The 14,270-nt window shown below is 35.6% G+C and overlaps 1 protein-coding gene across 1 annotated transcript in view; it reads right to left on the reverse strand.

The window, feature by feature from the left end:
- The window catches only part of LOC131165368 (NAD-dependent malic enzyme 62 kDa isoform, mitochondrial), a 126,331-nt gene that overhangs the window by 74,540 nt on the left and 37,521 nt on the right, over positions 1–14,270 (reverse strand). Inside the window, exon 9 of the mRNA XM_058123095.1 lies at positions 4,094–4,200. Within this exon, the coding sequence (XP_057979078.1) occupies positions 4,094–4,200 (107 nt within the window). The remainder of the gene's footprint in view (positions 1–4,093; positions 4,201–14,270) is intronic.

A 14,270-nucleotide genomic window follows, 5' to 3' on the forward strand; every position in this document is an offset into this window, starting at 1 on the left:
ACCTCTCAAAATAGTTGGCCCTCATTCTAAATATTTAGAAGTCGTTGGGCACTCTGAAGGTTCTGACCCAAGGATTGTCGGTCTTTGAGAAGAGAAAGGTTCTAAGTTCTTTGACAACCCAATTTCTTTCCTCCAAAGAAAGTCAAGTCACATTTGGTGCTTTTCTCAAATATCTTGAAAGAAGTTGCATCCTCAATGAGAGAAAAAGTTTTGATGCCAATGACTAGAAATCTAGAAATGACACACCTATAAGTTAAAGGACTAGGGTTTCAAAAGCTAGAAACAGAAGGAACTATGTTATGGGTTAGATAGAGAGGTGACAAAAAGACACAAAGAATAAGGAATTGGATTTGGGGATGAAGAAGCGAAGAACCCTTTGCCTGGGTCTGAGTTTAAAATAAACCGTGAGTAAACAGGAAAGCGACTAGGACAAGCAAAAAGAAGGATTTTTTGGAAGGGATTTAGATAAGGAGATGAAGAAGAAACATCCATGTTAGTCACAAGGTTGGGAAAAAAAGATGACAGAAGCATTCATCGTGACTGGAAATAAAGATGATAACTACTACAGATAAGAATCCCAAAACCCAAAATTTTGATGAACCATTTGCGAAAGAATGAGTTTCACAATGTTTGGTTTGTCTAGAAAGACAACCAAATCCAAGAATGCTATTGTAGCCATTAAACATTTAATCATTGTTTGTGTGAAGACAAGTAAAAATCACTACACATGCTCCAAGTACCTTCAGTGTTGGTGCTTTATGATAACTGAGTTGCACATGAGATGTGACACAACTCAACTTGCAATCTCAAAAAAAATTAGAAAAAAGAATGGAGGGACAAAGCAATAAATAAATATTTGTGTGTTTGAGTATGCATCCTCTCTCTATAGTTTTAATAAGCCATTATCATGGTTCTTTTTCATGAACAAATAAATGAAAATCTTATCAGAATATATCCTTATAGTGTCTAAAATGTGTCAAATACTCAAGTGTTAATAAAGTATCTATTTTAAAATTATGAACACGATAGAGAAACATGCCCGAGGAGAGTCCAACTATCTAAAACGTGTCTGGCATAGACATGGCTCCAGTATAGAAGTTCCATGGAACATAATGGATAACTTCTAAAGCAGAAAAAGTCAACTCAGTTAAACTATGACAGCAGGACTCTTCAGACCTTGGCCTACAAGAGCAGCAAGCCATCACAACCAAAGTGACATCGACTATAAGAATCCTATAGCAACATTCAGATTTATCCTGAACCACATATTCACATAAACAAAGGCCATCCTATCCTCATTTCCAAGACCAAATTAAAAGAGACATGTTTATATACCATAATATTTCTCTGAGATTTTTTTTTTTTTTTTTTGACAAATAGAAAAATTTATTAGAGAAAAAAAAAAAGTACAGCAATAAATGAAAAAAAAATAAAAATTGAGGGAGATATGATATCCTCCCAAAACACAAGAAAATGAACAAAAAAAAAAAAAACCCACAGGACAAATAATTACAGAACAGCTCTACTAGAGCAAAGCAGCCCAATCTCACTGTAAATCTGCAATACATAAATGCCCCAGAAGAAACTGTTAGATTATCACTTTACCTAAAAGCTTAAGCTGTTAGATTGTAGGCCAACAATGTATATCAAACTTTAACACTCCCCCGCATGTGCAGCCCAACAGCACGTGGAGAGATAAACACATGATAGATAACACCAATTAGAGGGAATATAATAAATTTTTAAACACCACACGATAAATGCAAGAAAAAATACTAGTACCTAGGACCTCCTGGTAACCAACTCTAATACCATGTTAGGTTACTACTTTACCTAAAAGCTTAAGCTATTAGGTTGTGGCCCAACATTGTATATCAAGCTTTACAGCACGTGAAGAGATAAAGACACAGTAGATAACACCCATTACAAGGAATAGAATAATTTTTCAAACACCATACAATAAAGGCACGCAATAAGACTTGAACCCAGGACCTCTTGGTAACCAACTCTGATACCATGCTAGATTACCACTTGACCTAAAAGCTTAAGCTGTTAGGTTGTGGGCCAACAATGTATATCAAGCTTTAACAAAAAAATTCATCAATACCCATGGCAACACAAGAAACATCACTATACTCCAACACAAATTAAGATAAGTAGCCACAATCTTAAAATTTCTGGCATTTCTCCCCATCCAAAAAACACAAAATAAACTTACTCCAAAGGGTTCTCCTAGAGAAGTGACAATGCAAGAACAAATGCAAACAACTCTCCCCACCCTTAAATCAAAGGATAAACATATAAGGTGATAAAGACTTATTAGCCTTTTGTTTCTGAAGCGTGTCGCCAGTATTACTTTTACTAGGATCCCAGTCCACATAAAGGCCATAACCTTTGAAGGAATTTTATCTTTCCAAATGAATGACTGAAGGGTAAAAGGAATGGCTTTGGGATCAAATCAAATGAGAAAAGAAAGACTTGGAAGAAAATCCCCCACAAGAGTCTAAGCCACAAACTCTTCGGTCACTCACCAACTGGAATAAAAAAGAATGAAGCATGCTAATCAAAGGGGCAAGCTCATTGGTCTCTTTCTCATTAATGGTCCTTATAAAAATGAAAATCCCAAGAATACCCACTCTCCTGCAAGACAAGGAAAGCAGAAATAGGAGTACCAAAGTGAAAATACATCAATGCAGGGGTATGTAAGAGCCAAAGGAGCCTCCTCAATCAATGATCCTCCCAAAAACAGATTCTCTCCTCCTTACCAACAGCATAGCTAAGATGACATAGGAATATTCTCAAAGAGTTCTAGTGGATTTGGCCTGCTAGAATGTGATTTAATGATGCAAACAAATTCTGTTCTTGAAGTTCTGGACCACATTTTGGACCAATTTCGAGCCCCATATCGTGTCTAGAGCCGGAAAAATAGGCACACTACCTATGGATTTCAAGTTGAGAATGTGATCTTTCAAATAGATTAAATTATGCATTAATTGGAGTTATCCATTAGAAGTTACAGTCGTTTGAATTTAAAAGTGCAGTCTGCCAGTTTAAGCTTTCTACGAGTCTGTTGGTATTACCTGCTTAATGAAACGTCGTAAGAGAGCACTTTAAGTCGTTTATTTCTACCTAGAAAACGTGAATTAGCATTTTTCTATTCTTGGAGGGCTGTTCCAAGTCTATATTTTCATTTCCAGTCATGCAGCAAGAAATAGAGCATTTATGAATGAAAATTTGAAACAATGGTCTTTGCCTTGTTTCTCTTCTGTTCTATATCTCTTTTATGAATGGTGAACTTTATCTAATAAATTCTATACATCCTTTATGATTGGTGAACTTTATCTTTTAAATTCTCTCTCTCTAAAGTGTTAATTATCTGTATCTTTAGAGTGGTTTTCCTTGCTTCTGTATCTCTTGGGTGGATTCCATCGAATAGTGAGCAAAGCTACCTATTCTGTGTGAGTGTGAGTGTGTTACCTGCTAGTTCCTGATTTCAGAACATTAGGAAAACTGTGCCAAAGAGAATTTCTAAAAGAAAGCACCATAACAGGACCCCCACCATCCAACCTCCAGCTAACTCCAAGTCCTAAAAAGAATCAGCAGTAGGGTTTCCACATATGGAGACACCTAAATAAATAATGGGCCAACTCAGAATATCATAACCTGCTAAGCTAGCAAAAGGACTCAAGTTAATCCCAATACCCTCAATGCAACTCTTAGAGCAGTTAATCCTTACACCTGACAATTTTTTTTAAAAAATCCACAAAATGATTAATATATTGGAGAAACTAACCATATCTTCCAAAAGAAAAAAGAATGATGTCATCTGCAAACTGCAGAACTGATATGAGGAAGTTCTTTGACAAGTACATTCTGAATATCCAAAGACTAAATCAATTAAAAAGTAGAGAATAGTAACTCATGAATAAAGCATGCATATGATGAATTCGAGATGGCTACATAAAACCCCAGTCAAAATCTATTTTGGTAAAAGTAAAAACAATTATTTTGAGAATGTTGGACACACATCACTCTCAAGTTAAATAAGGAAGAGTAACAAGGCTTTGTTCAGAAGTCAGGACAAGCATTAAACCTTCCAGCACCAGCAACAACAATCTTTTGCTTTGGAAAGTCAATCATTGGCCTTCCCTGTGCCCTTACAGCTCCTAAAAGACCAGCAATTGCTACTCCTGCGGTTCCCTATATCATAAAATGACATTGAATACATTGGCCAAGGTAACATTAAAGGTTACTTAATTGTTTTAACAAACACTTTATCGAAGAAGCAAAGAAATTCAGGAGAGAACAAATTGTCCTACAAAATATCAACTAGAAAAGATAAAACAAAGCACTAGAAAAGCTGGAGTAATAACACAATTAATTAATGAGGTTGTGAATAAACAACTCCTCGGATTTTTATCTCCAAATGAATTGCATAATCCTTGAAAGCAAACATAACCAAGTAATTTTAATGACACCATAATTCTTATCTACTTGAAGAGAAAAAAGAAACTATGGATATAAAGGTCTAGTCCACAACTTGCAAATTAATGCAAACATACAAATATATTTTAAGCTAAGGCACATGAAATAGTTATTTTAATAAATACAAAATATGCATATGTGAAGAAGGCAAATATATTAGTTTTTAAATTAATTCCATCATTGCAAAATTTAAAAAAGCATAATATCTACCACATCTTCAAAGATTGTTTATATGCTAAAACATTCCTCCATTGCCTTGTCATCTATCCCCAGGTCCTGCATCGGATAAACTCCCAAGGAATACAATCTTTAACGGGATCCGTTCAGTATCATCATCCCCTCTTTCCAAGGAAAATTCAACCTTGGGTTTATAGTGTTAATGGTCTATCGGACAATCTCCATCATTTTTCATATTTTAGTGCTTTACACAAATCACAAATCCTTGACCACATGTTTATTTCTTTGAATGGTTGTACAGAACATAAATCTAGAAGAAGCTTTTGGTGGTACCATAATCGATGAAATTTCCATAGGGCCAACAGTGGAGGGTGCAAAGACCATTCAAGCCTCTAGGTTTAGAGAGAGAGAGAGAGATAAAGAAGATCAGAATAAAGAGTAGGAGCATTCTTTCCTCCACAGGTCAAGTTCACAAGGATAGGAAGGAGATAAAGTAGACTAAATTGAGATGATATAAAAGAAATATTGTAATAGAGAGAGAGGAAGGAGCTGAAAGGGAGCCTAGGTGCAATAGTGAAGTTGTCGAAATGTGACCTGGAGGCCACGGGTTTGAGGCATGGAAATTGCCTCTTGGGAAAGATGCAAGGTAAGGCTGCGTACTATAGACCAATCGTGTCTGCCGTTCCTCAGACCCCACATATGCAAGAGCTTCGTGACCAGGCTGCCCTTTTTTTTTTTTTTTGTTAAAGAGAGGAAGAAGATCAATGCTCCACTAGTTTTTTTGCAATTATTAATTTCCTACTCACACCTTTTTGCCCCGAGAAACCAATAAATAGCTTCCCACACATGAAAACTATTAAGATTCTATAGATTAATGGAAAGGTTTAGGGAAAAGAAGAGGAGAAGTCCTTTGGTGGGTTTTAGAAAAGAATGGAGTCTGCAGTAGATATACTAAGGTCATTAAGGATATGTATGATAAAGTGATGACTAGCGTGAGCATTGCATGAGGAGAGTATAGAGAATTTCCAATTACAATTAGCGTACATCAAGGTTCTACTTTGAGCCCTTATTTTTTTGTTTTAGTGATTGGTAATTCACTAAAAATATCCAAATTGAGATTCCTTGGTGTATGTTGTTTGCAGATAATATGTCTTGATTGATGAAAGTAGGAGTGGAGTGGAATCTAAGTTAGAACTTTGGAGATCCGATTTATAGTCTAAAGGTTTTAGGATAAGTAGAAATAAGACAAATTATATAAAATGTAATTTTAGTAATGTAAGGAGGAGTATGGAGATAAGATAAAAATTGATAATCAAGAAATTGTTAGCACTAGTATATTCCATTATCTTGGATCTATGCAAGCCGGAAGGGTGTGAAATTGAAGAGAGGTTATAATACATAAAGTTAAAGCAAGCTAGGTAAAATGGAGGAGTGCTTCAAGCATGTTGTGTCATCATAGAATACCCTTAAAATTAAAAAGAAAGTTCTATAAGACAGCCAAAACTCTATGGATGAAAATGTTGGACAACTAAGAAATATCATGTATAAAAAGTAGAAGTTGCCGAAATGCAAATGTTAAGGAGGATGAGTGGTATAACATTAAAAGATAAATAAAGGAACAAGCATATTTGCAATAAACTAGGTTCAGCATCGGTCGAAAAAAAGTTAAGGGAGGGGCGGCTTAGATGGTTCAGCCATTAGAAATGCAGCGCACCTGTGAAGAGGAGTGAGTGAGTTATTGTTTCTAGAATTAAAAGGAGCAGGGATAGACCTAAAATCACCTGGAATGAGATAGTGAGAAAGGAATTAATATCCCTTAAGCTGGCAGAAGAAACTACCCACGATAAGGTGAATTGGAATAAAAGGATTCATGTAGCCAACCCCACCTAGTGGGACTTAAGACTTCTTGTTGTTGTAGATTAGTCTTCCCAACATGGTATCTTAAGAAGTTACTTGACTCAGTGGGGACTCGGGACTTTATTTTGCAAATCTTTAAAAGCATTGACACTTCTCCTAATTATGTTGCGTGGCTAAAAAAGTGTATTAGTTCCCCTTCATTGTCTATAGTTTTCAATGGCTTCATGAGGCTGCTTTAAAGGGCAAGCAGGGGTCAGGCAAGGGGATCTAAGCTCCACCTGTTTGTTATGGTAATGGAGGTTCTCAGTAGACTCCTTCGCCATGCTGCTGTCAATGGGAAGCTTGCAAACTTCTGTTTTGCTGATGACTTAATAATCTTTGCTCATAGAAATATGAAATTTGCAGCAAGCATAAAACGTACTTTACACCTCTTCCACCTGTTATCAGGCTTGAAATCCAACCCTGCAAAATCAATTCCTGAAGGCACTGCGCAGGATATTCAACAATTACTTGGCACCTCAGTACAAAAATTACCAGTGAAATATTTTGGCCTTCCTCTTGTTTTTGAAAGAGTAGCAAAATATGATTGTGAACTACTTATAGATAAGATATTGGCTCGTTTTGATTCTTGGACACTCATATATCTTTCATGCTCTGAGACTGCAATTGATCAAGTACATGCATGCAATTGGAGCTCTACTCTCTTTCTCTCCAATTCTCTCATCAAAAGCCTCAAAAGGAAGTTCAACGCATTTCTTTCGGAAGGTAACGCATGGAATACTACCAATCGTACGGTAAATTGGCAGGATGTCTGTAAGCCTCTAAACAAAATGGGTTTAGGTTTGAAGTTTATAGATGAATGTAATGAGAACATGGCTGCCAAAATCCTCTGGCACATTCGTTCTTCCAAGCATTTCATTTGGGTTGTGTGGATACACACCACCAAGTTAAAAAATAGAAGCATATGGGCACTTAATCCCTGTTTAAGCAGCATCATACCTGGAAAAGCATCCAAAAATTAGGGGCTAAAGTCTATACTTGCTTCAAGAAATTGATTGATGATGGTAAATCTACCTCCATATTCTATGATAGTTGACATCCCTAAAGTCCAGTGATCAAACATTTTGGTGATCATTCCTAGTTGAGCTGGGTCTTCCTCTGAATGCAAAAGTAGCTGATATGATCCAAGACCACATTTGGGTTTGGCCCAGATGGGGATCTCCAAAGGCCTTACTTTTGAAGCCAATCTAGGCTTCTCCCCAAACTTAGCTGTTGAAGATTCCGCTATATTGGAGACAACATCCACAGGATGTTTTTCATTCAAATCTGCCTGGAACTATATCCGGGAAATCAAACCTGCAGCTTGTTGGGCTTCCTCAATTTGGTCTGAAGGCTGCACTATTAGACACTCCTCCGTCGCTGGGTTAGCAATCCTAAATAGGCTGCCTACTCTTGAAAAAATAGCTGCATGGAGGAAAGTCTCTAATGCTTGCTGCAAATTGTGTAACTCTTAACACTGAAGACAGACCGGCCTCTATTTAAATACTTTGTTACTAATCAAGTATACTCTCAGATTGCTACTGCTCTTCATATCTCAGTATCCTTTAGTTGCTTGGATGATGACATAAATTGGCCTCCAGCTTTGGGAAAAATCCTTTAGATACTACATGCAAGCTCTTCTGGGAGGCTGCAGTCTATCACATATGGACGGCCAGAAATTCCTTATCATATGATTAAAGATCCTTCAATAGAGGCTTTGATTCAAGCCAACTTGGTAGACATCAAAATTTAGGTCTAAGGACACCAGTTGTCAGTTTGATAAGTTCTTTTTGAACTTTTTTAATCTTTTGCATCCCCATATTTGGAGCTAATATATTTTTCTGTCACTTAAAAGTTTATTTAAAAAAAAAAAAAAAAACGATATCATAAGAAGGCCAGGATGTTTTTTTATAAACTACTAACTCTATAAAATAAATATCACACACACATACACAAATAGTGTAAATAATTTTGTTGACAAAAATATCTTTATCCTTTTGAAGTAAGACTGAAAATTCCTGCAGAAGTAAATTTCTATACTATATATAGAAGTATAAATAATACAAATCAATTTATGGATAAAGGTATCCTAATCCTTTAAAAGTAAGATTAAATACCTAAAAGAACCAAATTTATACTATATATAGAAGTGCAAATAGCATAAATCATTTTTTACACAAAATATCCTTATCTTTGAAAGTAAGACCAAATATTTCTAAAAGAACAACAATTTATATACGTATCTATAAATCTATATCTATACCATAATAATAAAAGTACAAATAAGATAAACCATTTCTTGGGAAAAATATCCTTTTATTTTAAAAGTGAGAAAATATTCTTCAGGGAAAGTAAACTTAACCAAATTATATAAAATTATTAAAAAATAAAACTGCTTAGCCAAAAAAAAAAAAAGCTAGAGTGTGTACAAATCATTTTCTTTTTAATAGAAAAGAAGAGGTTTCATTAGAAAGAGAATAATTTAGAAAGAGGAGAATAAGACATCTCCCATCAAAATTCTGGGAAAATCCTGGAAAAAAAAAAACCCTTTGGAGTATCAAAGCAAAAATTCCTCCAATCTCGCAGAATTTCCAAAAAACTTGCTCCCTTAAAGCATCACCATAAAGAGGCAAGGTAATGATTTTTTTCACAGACCAGCTGCCTATTCAATCTTTTCCCTGAAAAAATCTGTGCATTGCGCTCCAACCATAAAACCCACAGCACTACAAAAATTCCACATTTCCAAAGAGCAGCCCATTCCTTCCTTCTTCCAAAACCCTCAAAAAGAAATAGCCAACATTCCTTCCAGCTGGACAAACCCAAGCTTCTCCCAACATGCCTAATAATTAATCCTAGATGCTCCAAGAGAAATCACAAGGTTAGAACAAATGAGATGCCGACTCAGAAAATAAGTAACAAAGCACATAAACATCTGGAGATAAGGCCTTCAAAGGTCTCCTGATTTGCAACAGATTATTAGTATTGATTCTATTAAGCACAGTCAGCCAAATGAAGGCCTTAATATTTGGGAGATCTTAGGCCTTCCAAATACAAGAGAATAGAAAGAAAAAAAAAAAAGAGTTTGAATGGGTCAAAAACTCAAGAAAGATTTACAAGAATAAACCCCCGAATGATCCAAAGCCCAAGACTGAGTATCCCTAACTGAAGAAAGATGACAATTGTTCAATAACGATAACAAGAAGGAGAGTTCCATCAACTTATCATTTAGAGATCTTCTAAAATGAAAGTTACAAAAAAAAACAAAAGACTAACCGAACCAACAACAAATAAAGAAATCATACTATCTTGCCCTGAACTCAATCGAAAGCGAAGAGGTTAACATGTGGATAAATCATCATTCCATAACCACGGATCTTTCCAAAAATGAATTTGAGAACCCCTCCCCACCACAAAATTAATGTGAGGAGTGAATAAAGGATAAATCTGATAAATAGATCTCCATGGACTCTCAGAAGAACATCTCAAACTAACAGTGGTTTCTCACCCATTCATACCCAACCCATGCTTACTTTTAAACACTTTATGCCAAAGGAAATGATCTTCTATGGGAAAACACCATAACCATTTAGCTACGAGAGCGATGTTTTTAGACATCAAATTTCCAAGACCCAGCCCTCCCTTAACTTTATACCAGCAGACCTCCTCCCACCTAACTAAGTGATCCTGAAAACCTTCAACTCCAGACCATAAGAAGAACAAATAGTGCAAATCATTTTTAGACTGGAGTATAATATCATATCATATTTAAAAGTACTAATAATGCAAGTCATTAGTAGAAAAAAGAAATATTATCATTTTTAAAAATAAAGCATTTCTAAAATTAAATTCAATAAAAATTATAAAATTTATATTTAAAATTTGAATTTTAAATAAGCTTATATTTGAACCTAAAAAGACCAATTTAATTAAAAATGAAAACATATAATGATAATATAAATAACACATAAAAATAAAAGACAAATACCTTTGACATCTTCTAAAATTATTATGAAGTGTCGAACATACAACAACAACAACAACTTCTAAAGTGTCTATCATCATTTAGATAAATAATTATAAAAATACTGGAAAAAAATTAAAAATTATAGATCATTAAACTTCTAAAGAAAATTAAAAACAAAATTATAGACAATGCAGTACCCCCAAATAACAAAGATTCAATTTATTTAAAGTTAAAAACTCATTAATCGATCATTAGCTAAACAAAAAATAACAATTATAAATATTTTTAATAAGTCACAATTTAGAAAATGCGATAAATTTATTAATATTTTCATTGAAAGAAGTCATATATTGAGATTTTTTACAAAACAAAATATAATAATTGCTGAGATTTTTTATTAAATGAATGACCTAACACAACAATATGTCTCTCCCTCTATTTATAATACATATCAAATACATTCTAATTACCATAATAGCCTTACTAACTTTCACTTATTAACATAACACTAACACACTAATCATATGCGCCTAGCTTGTGACAAATAAATTTAACGCAAGCACCCCCCAAAGCTTTGCTAAACAAATCAATGAGCTACATATCAGACTTCATATAAGTAGCGGTAGTGAGCTTCTGCACAAGTTTCTCCAGAACAAAGCAGCAATCAACTTCAATGTGTTTTATTCGCTCATGGAAGACTGGGTTGGAGGCAATATAAAAGGCAACTTGATTATCACATATCAACTTCATAGGCTGAGAATATGGAAAGCCCAATTCTTCCAACATGTTTTTCAACCAAACAAGCATACATGTCGTGTGAACCAAGGGCCTACATTCTTACTCAACACCTGACCTAGCCACTACAATTTGTTTCTTAATCTTCCAAGAACCCAAATTATCATCAAGAAAGATATAGTACCCGATTGTGGATCTTCTATCTCAAGGTGATCTGGCCCAATCTACATCAGTATAACCCTAAATATAAGTGTGACCCTGATCTCAATATAATAGACCTCTCCTAGGTTCACCTTTGAGATACCTCATGATGCGAATTACAGCATCCCAATGACTTGTTCCATTAGAATCCGAAAATTGACTCACAACACTTGTTGCGAAAGACATGTCCAGCCAAGTGACTCAGATAATTTAACTTTCCAACAAGTCTTCAATATCGTCCAGGATTAGGCTACAAATCACCTATGTCTAACACTAACTTCTTGTTAGGATCCATAGGTGTGTCAACCAATTTAGATCCCAACAAGCCTGTCTTATCCAAAAGATCAAGAGCATACTTCCTCTATAACAAAATAGTTTCTATGTGAGATCTAGATACTTCTACAGTCAATAAGTATTTCAATGGTCCCAAATCTTTAGTTTGAAACTTGGTCTATAGAAAATGTTTTAGGCTCTAAATACCTTGATCATCATCACCCCCACAATTATAATATCAATCACATACACAATAAGAAGGATCCTATTCAATGAAGTATGGCAATAAAACACAGAGTGATCCATTTCACACTGTCAAAGGCCAAACTCAAGTAATACAGCATTGGATCGACCAAACCATGCTCTGGACTGTTTCAAACCATATATTGCCTTCTTAAGCCAACACACTAAGCCTAATTCCCCCCCGAGCAACAAACCCAAGTGGTTGCTCCATATAGACTTCTTCCTCAAGAGCACCATGCAAGATGACATTATTCTTCACATCTAACTTATGCAGAGTCCAATGACACATGATGGCCAAGGAGATGAACAAATGCACTTATGTGAGTTCGGCAATCAGGGAAAAAGTGTCGGAATAATTGGAACCATACACCTAATGATACCCCCTAGCAATAAGACGTACCTTCAAATGAACCACAGCACCATTAGGGTTGACTTTAAATGTATACACCCAGCGACAACCAATCACAGGTTTGTCAAGGGGAAGAGATACCAATTCCCAAGTATCATTCATCTCTTCTACCATTGCACTCCTCAACCCAGAGTAGACTAAGGCTTCAAAAACAGATTTAGGAAGGGCAGCAGATGATAGAGTAGCGATAAAAAAATAATAAGAGGGCAATAAGAAGTCATAGCAACAAAGTGGAGATGGGATGTTGAGTATATGTGCGTTTACCTTTCCGAATAACAATGGAAGGATCAACATAGTGAGAAATATGATCACCAGACGAGGTAACCAAAGGCGTGGTTGTAGAAGCTAGAGGGGAATCTCTTCCTTGGAGCCGCCGTTGCGAATACGCCTACAAATTAGGATGACCAAGGCAATGAGAAGGACTCAAACTACATGGAGACACAGGTGGATGATTAGGTAAGGATAAGTAAACTAGAATCAAGAAGATTAGGTAAGAGGAAAAGACTCATTGAGATCAGAAGCACTCAAAGATTGAATGTAGTATAGTGTAGACTCAAAGAAGGTAACATCAACAAAAACAAAGAAGCGATGCAGAGAAGGACTATAACAATGATATCCCTCGGTGCATGAGTAGCCTATAAAGACAAATTTTATAGCACGAGGATTGAAATTATCCACTCCAGGAGTTAGTTAATGAACAAAGGACCCGAAAATATGAGGAGGTACAGAGAATTGAGGTGAATTGGGAAAGAGAGCGGAGTAGGGAATTTACCACTAAGAACAGAGGATGGCATCCTGTTGCTAAGATAGTAAACAATAAGTACAGCATCACTCCAAAATACACATACATTTGATAAAGTAAGGTGCGAGTGATTTCAAGGATAATTTTATTTTTCCTCCCTGCAGCCCCATTTTTTTAAAGAACATGGGCACAAGATGATTGATGAATAATACTAAACTGACTCATGTAAGCAACAAATTGAGTATTGATATACTCTTTAGCATTATCACTCCAAAGTATTTGAATTGGCAAACCAAATTGAGTCTTTATTTCATAACAATAGGCACAAAATATATGAAATAACACAAAACAATCTTTTATTAAACATAGCCAAGTCATCCTTGAATAATCATATCCACAAAGGTTACAAAGTATCAAAAACCCAACTTGGACACAACTTGACTAGGATCCCAAACATCATAATGGACTAACACGAACGAGCTTGCGGCCCGTTTATTGACTCGGGAAGCACAAGGGACATGATGATGCTTTCCCAACTGATAAGACTCACAATTGAGATTAAACACATAACTCAAATAAGGAACTAGACTTTTCAACTTTTCCAAGAAGGATGACCAAGGTGATAATGAATCTGGAGAGGTGTGGCAGCAGCAGTGCAAACAAGATAAGGAGATAGCGACTCAAAGTGATAAAGTCCAGTAGTTTCATGCCCTCCGCTCTGAATAACCATAGAATCAAGTAAGAATATTACTGAACAAGTCATGGATTTAGTAATCTTGCTAACTGATATACAATTGAAAGGAAACTTGGGAATATATATATATATATAAACATAAGGAAGAGAAGTAGAAGAAGTGGATTTACAGTCTCAATTCCCTTAATGGCAGTGGTGGATCCATGAGCAAGAATAACACGAGGTAAGTTTTCAGGACATTGGAGTGTAGAGAAGAAATTAGGTATACCTATGATATAATCAATAGCAATGGAGTCTATAACCCAAGGGCTAGGATGAGAAGTACTGGATAATAGGCAAACTAAGGGGTTACCTGTTTGGGCAAGGGATGAAATGGGAAGATAAGCCTGCTATGACACTAGATATTGGTGGCACTTGGGATACTCTTCCTATGACATAGATATGGTATGTT

The sequence above is a fragment of the Malania oleifera genome, chromosome 10, assembly GCF_029873635.1.
Source record: "Malania oleifera isolate guangnan ecotype guangnan chromosome 10, ASM2987363v1, whole genome shotgun sequence".
Classification (NCBI taxonomy): Eukaryota; Viridiplantae; Streptophyta; class Magnoliopsida; order Santalales; family Ximeniaceae; genus Malania; species Malania oleifera.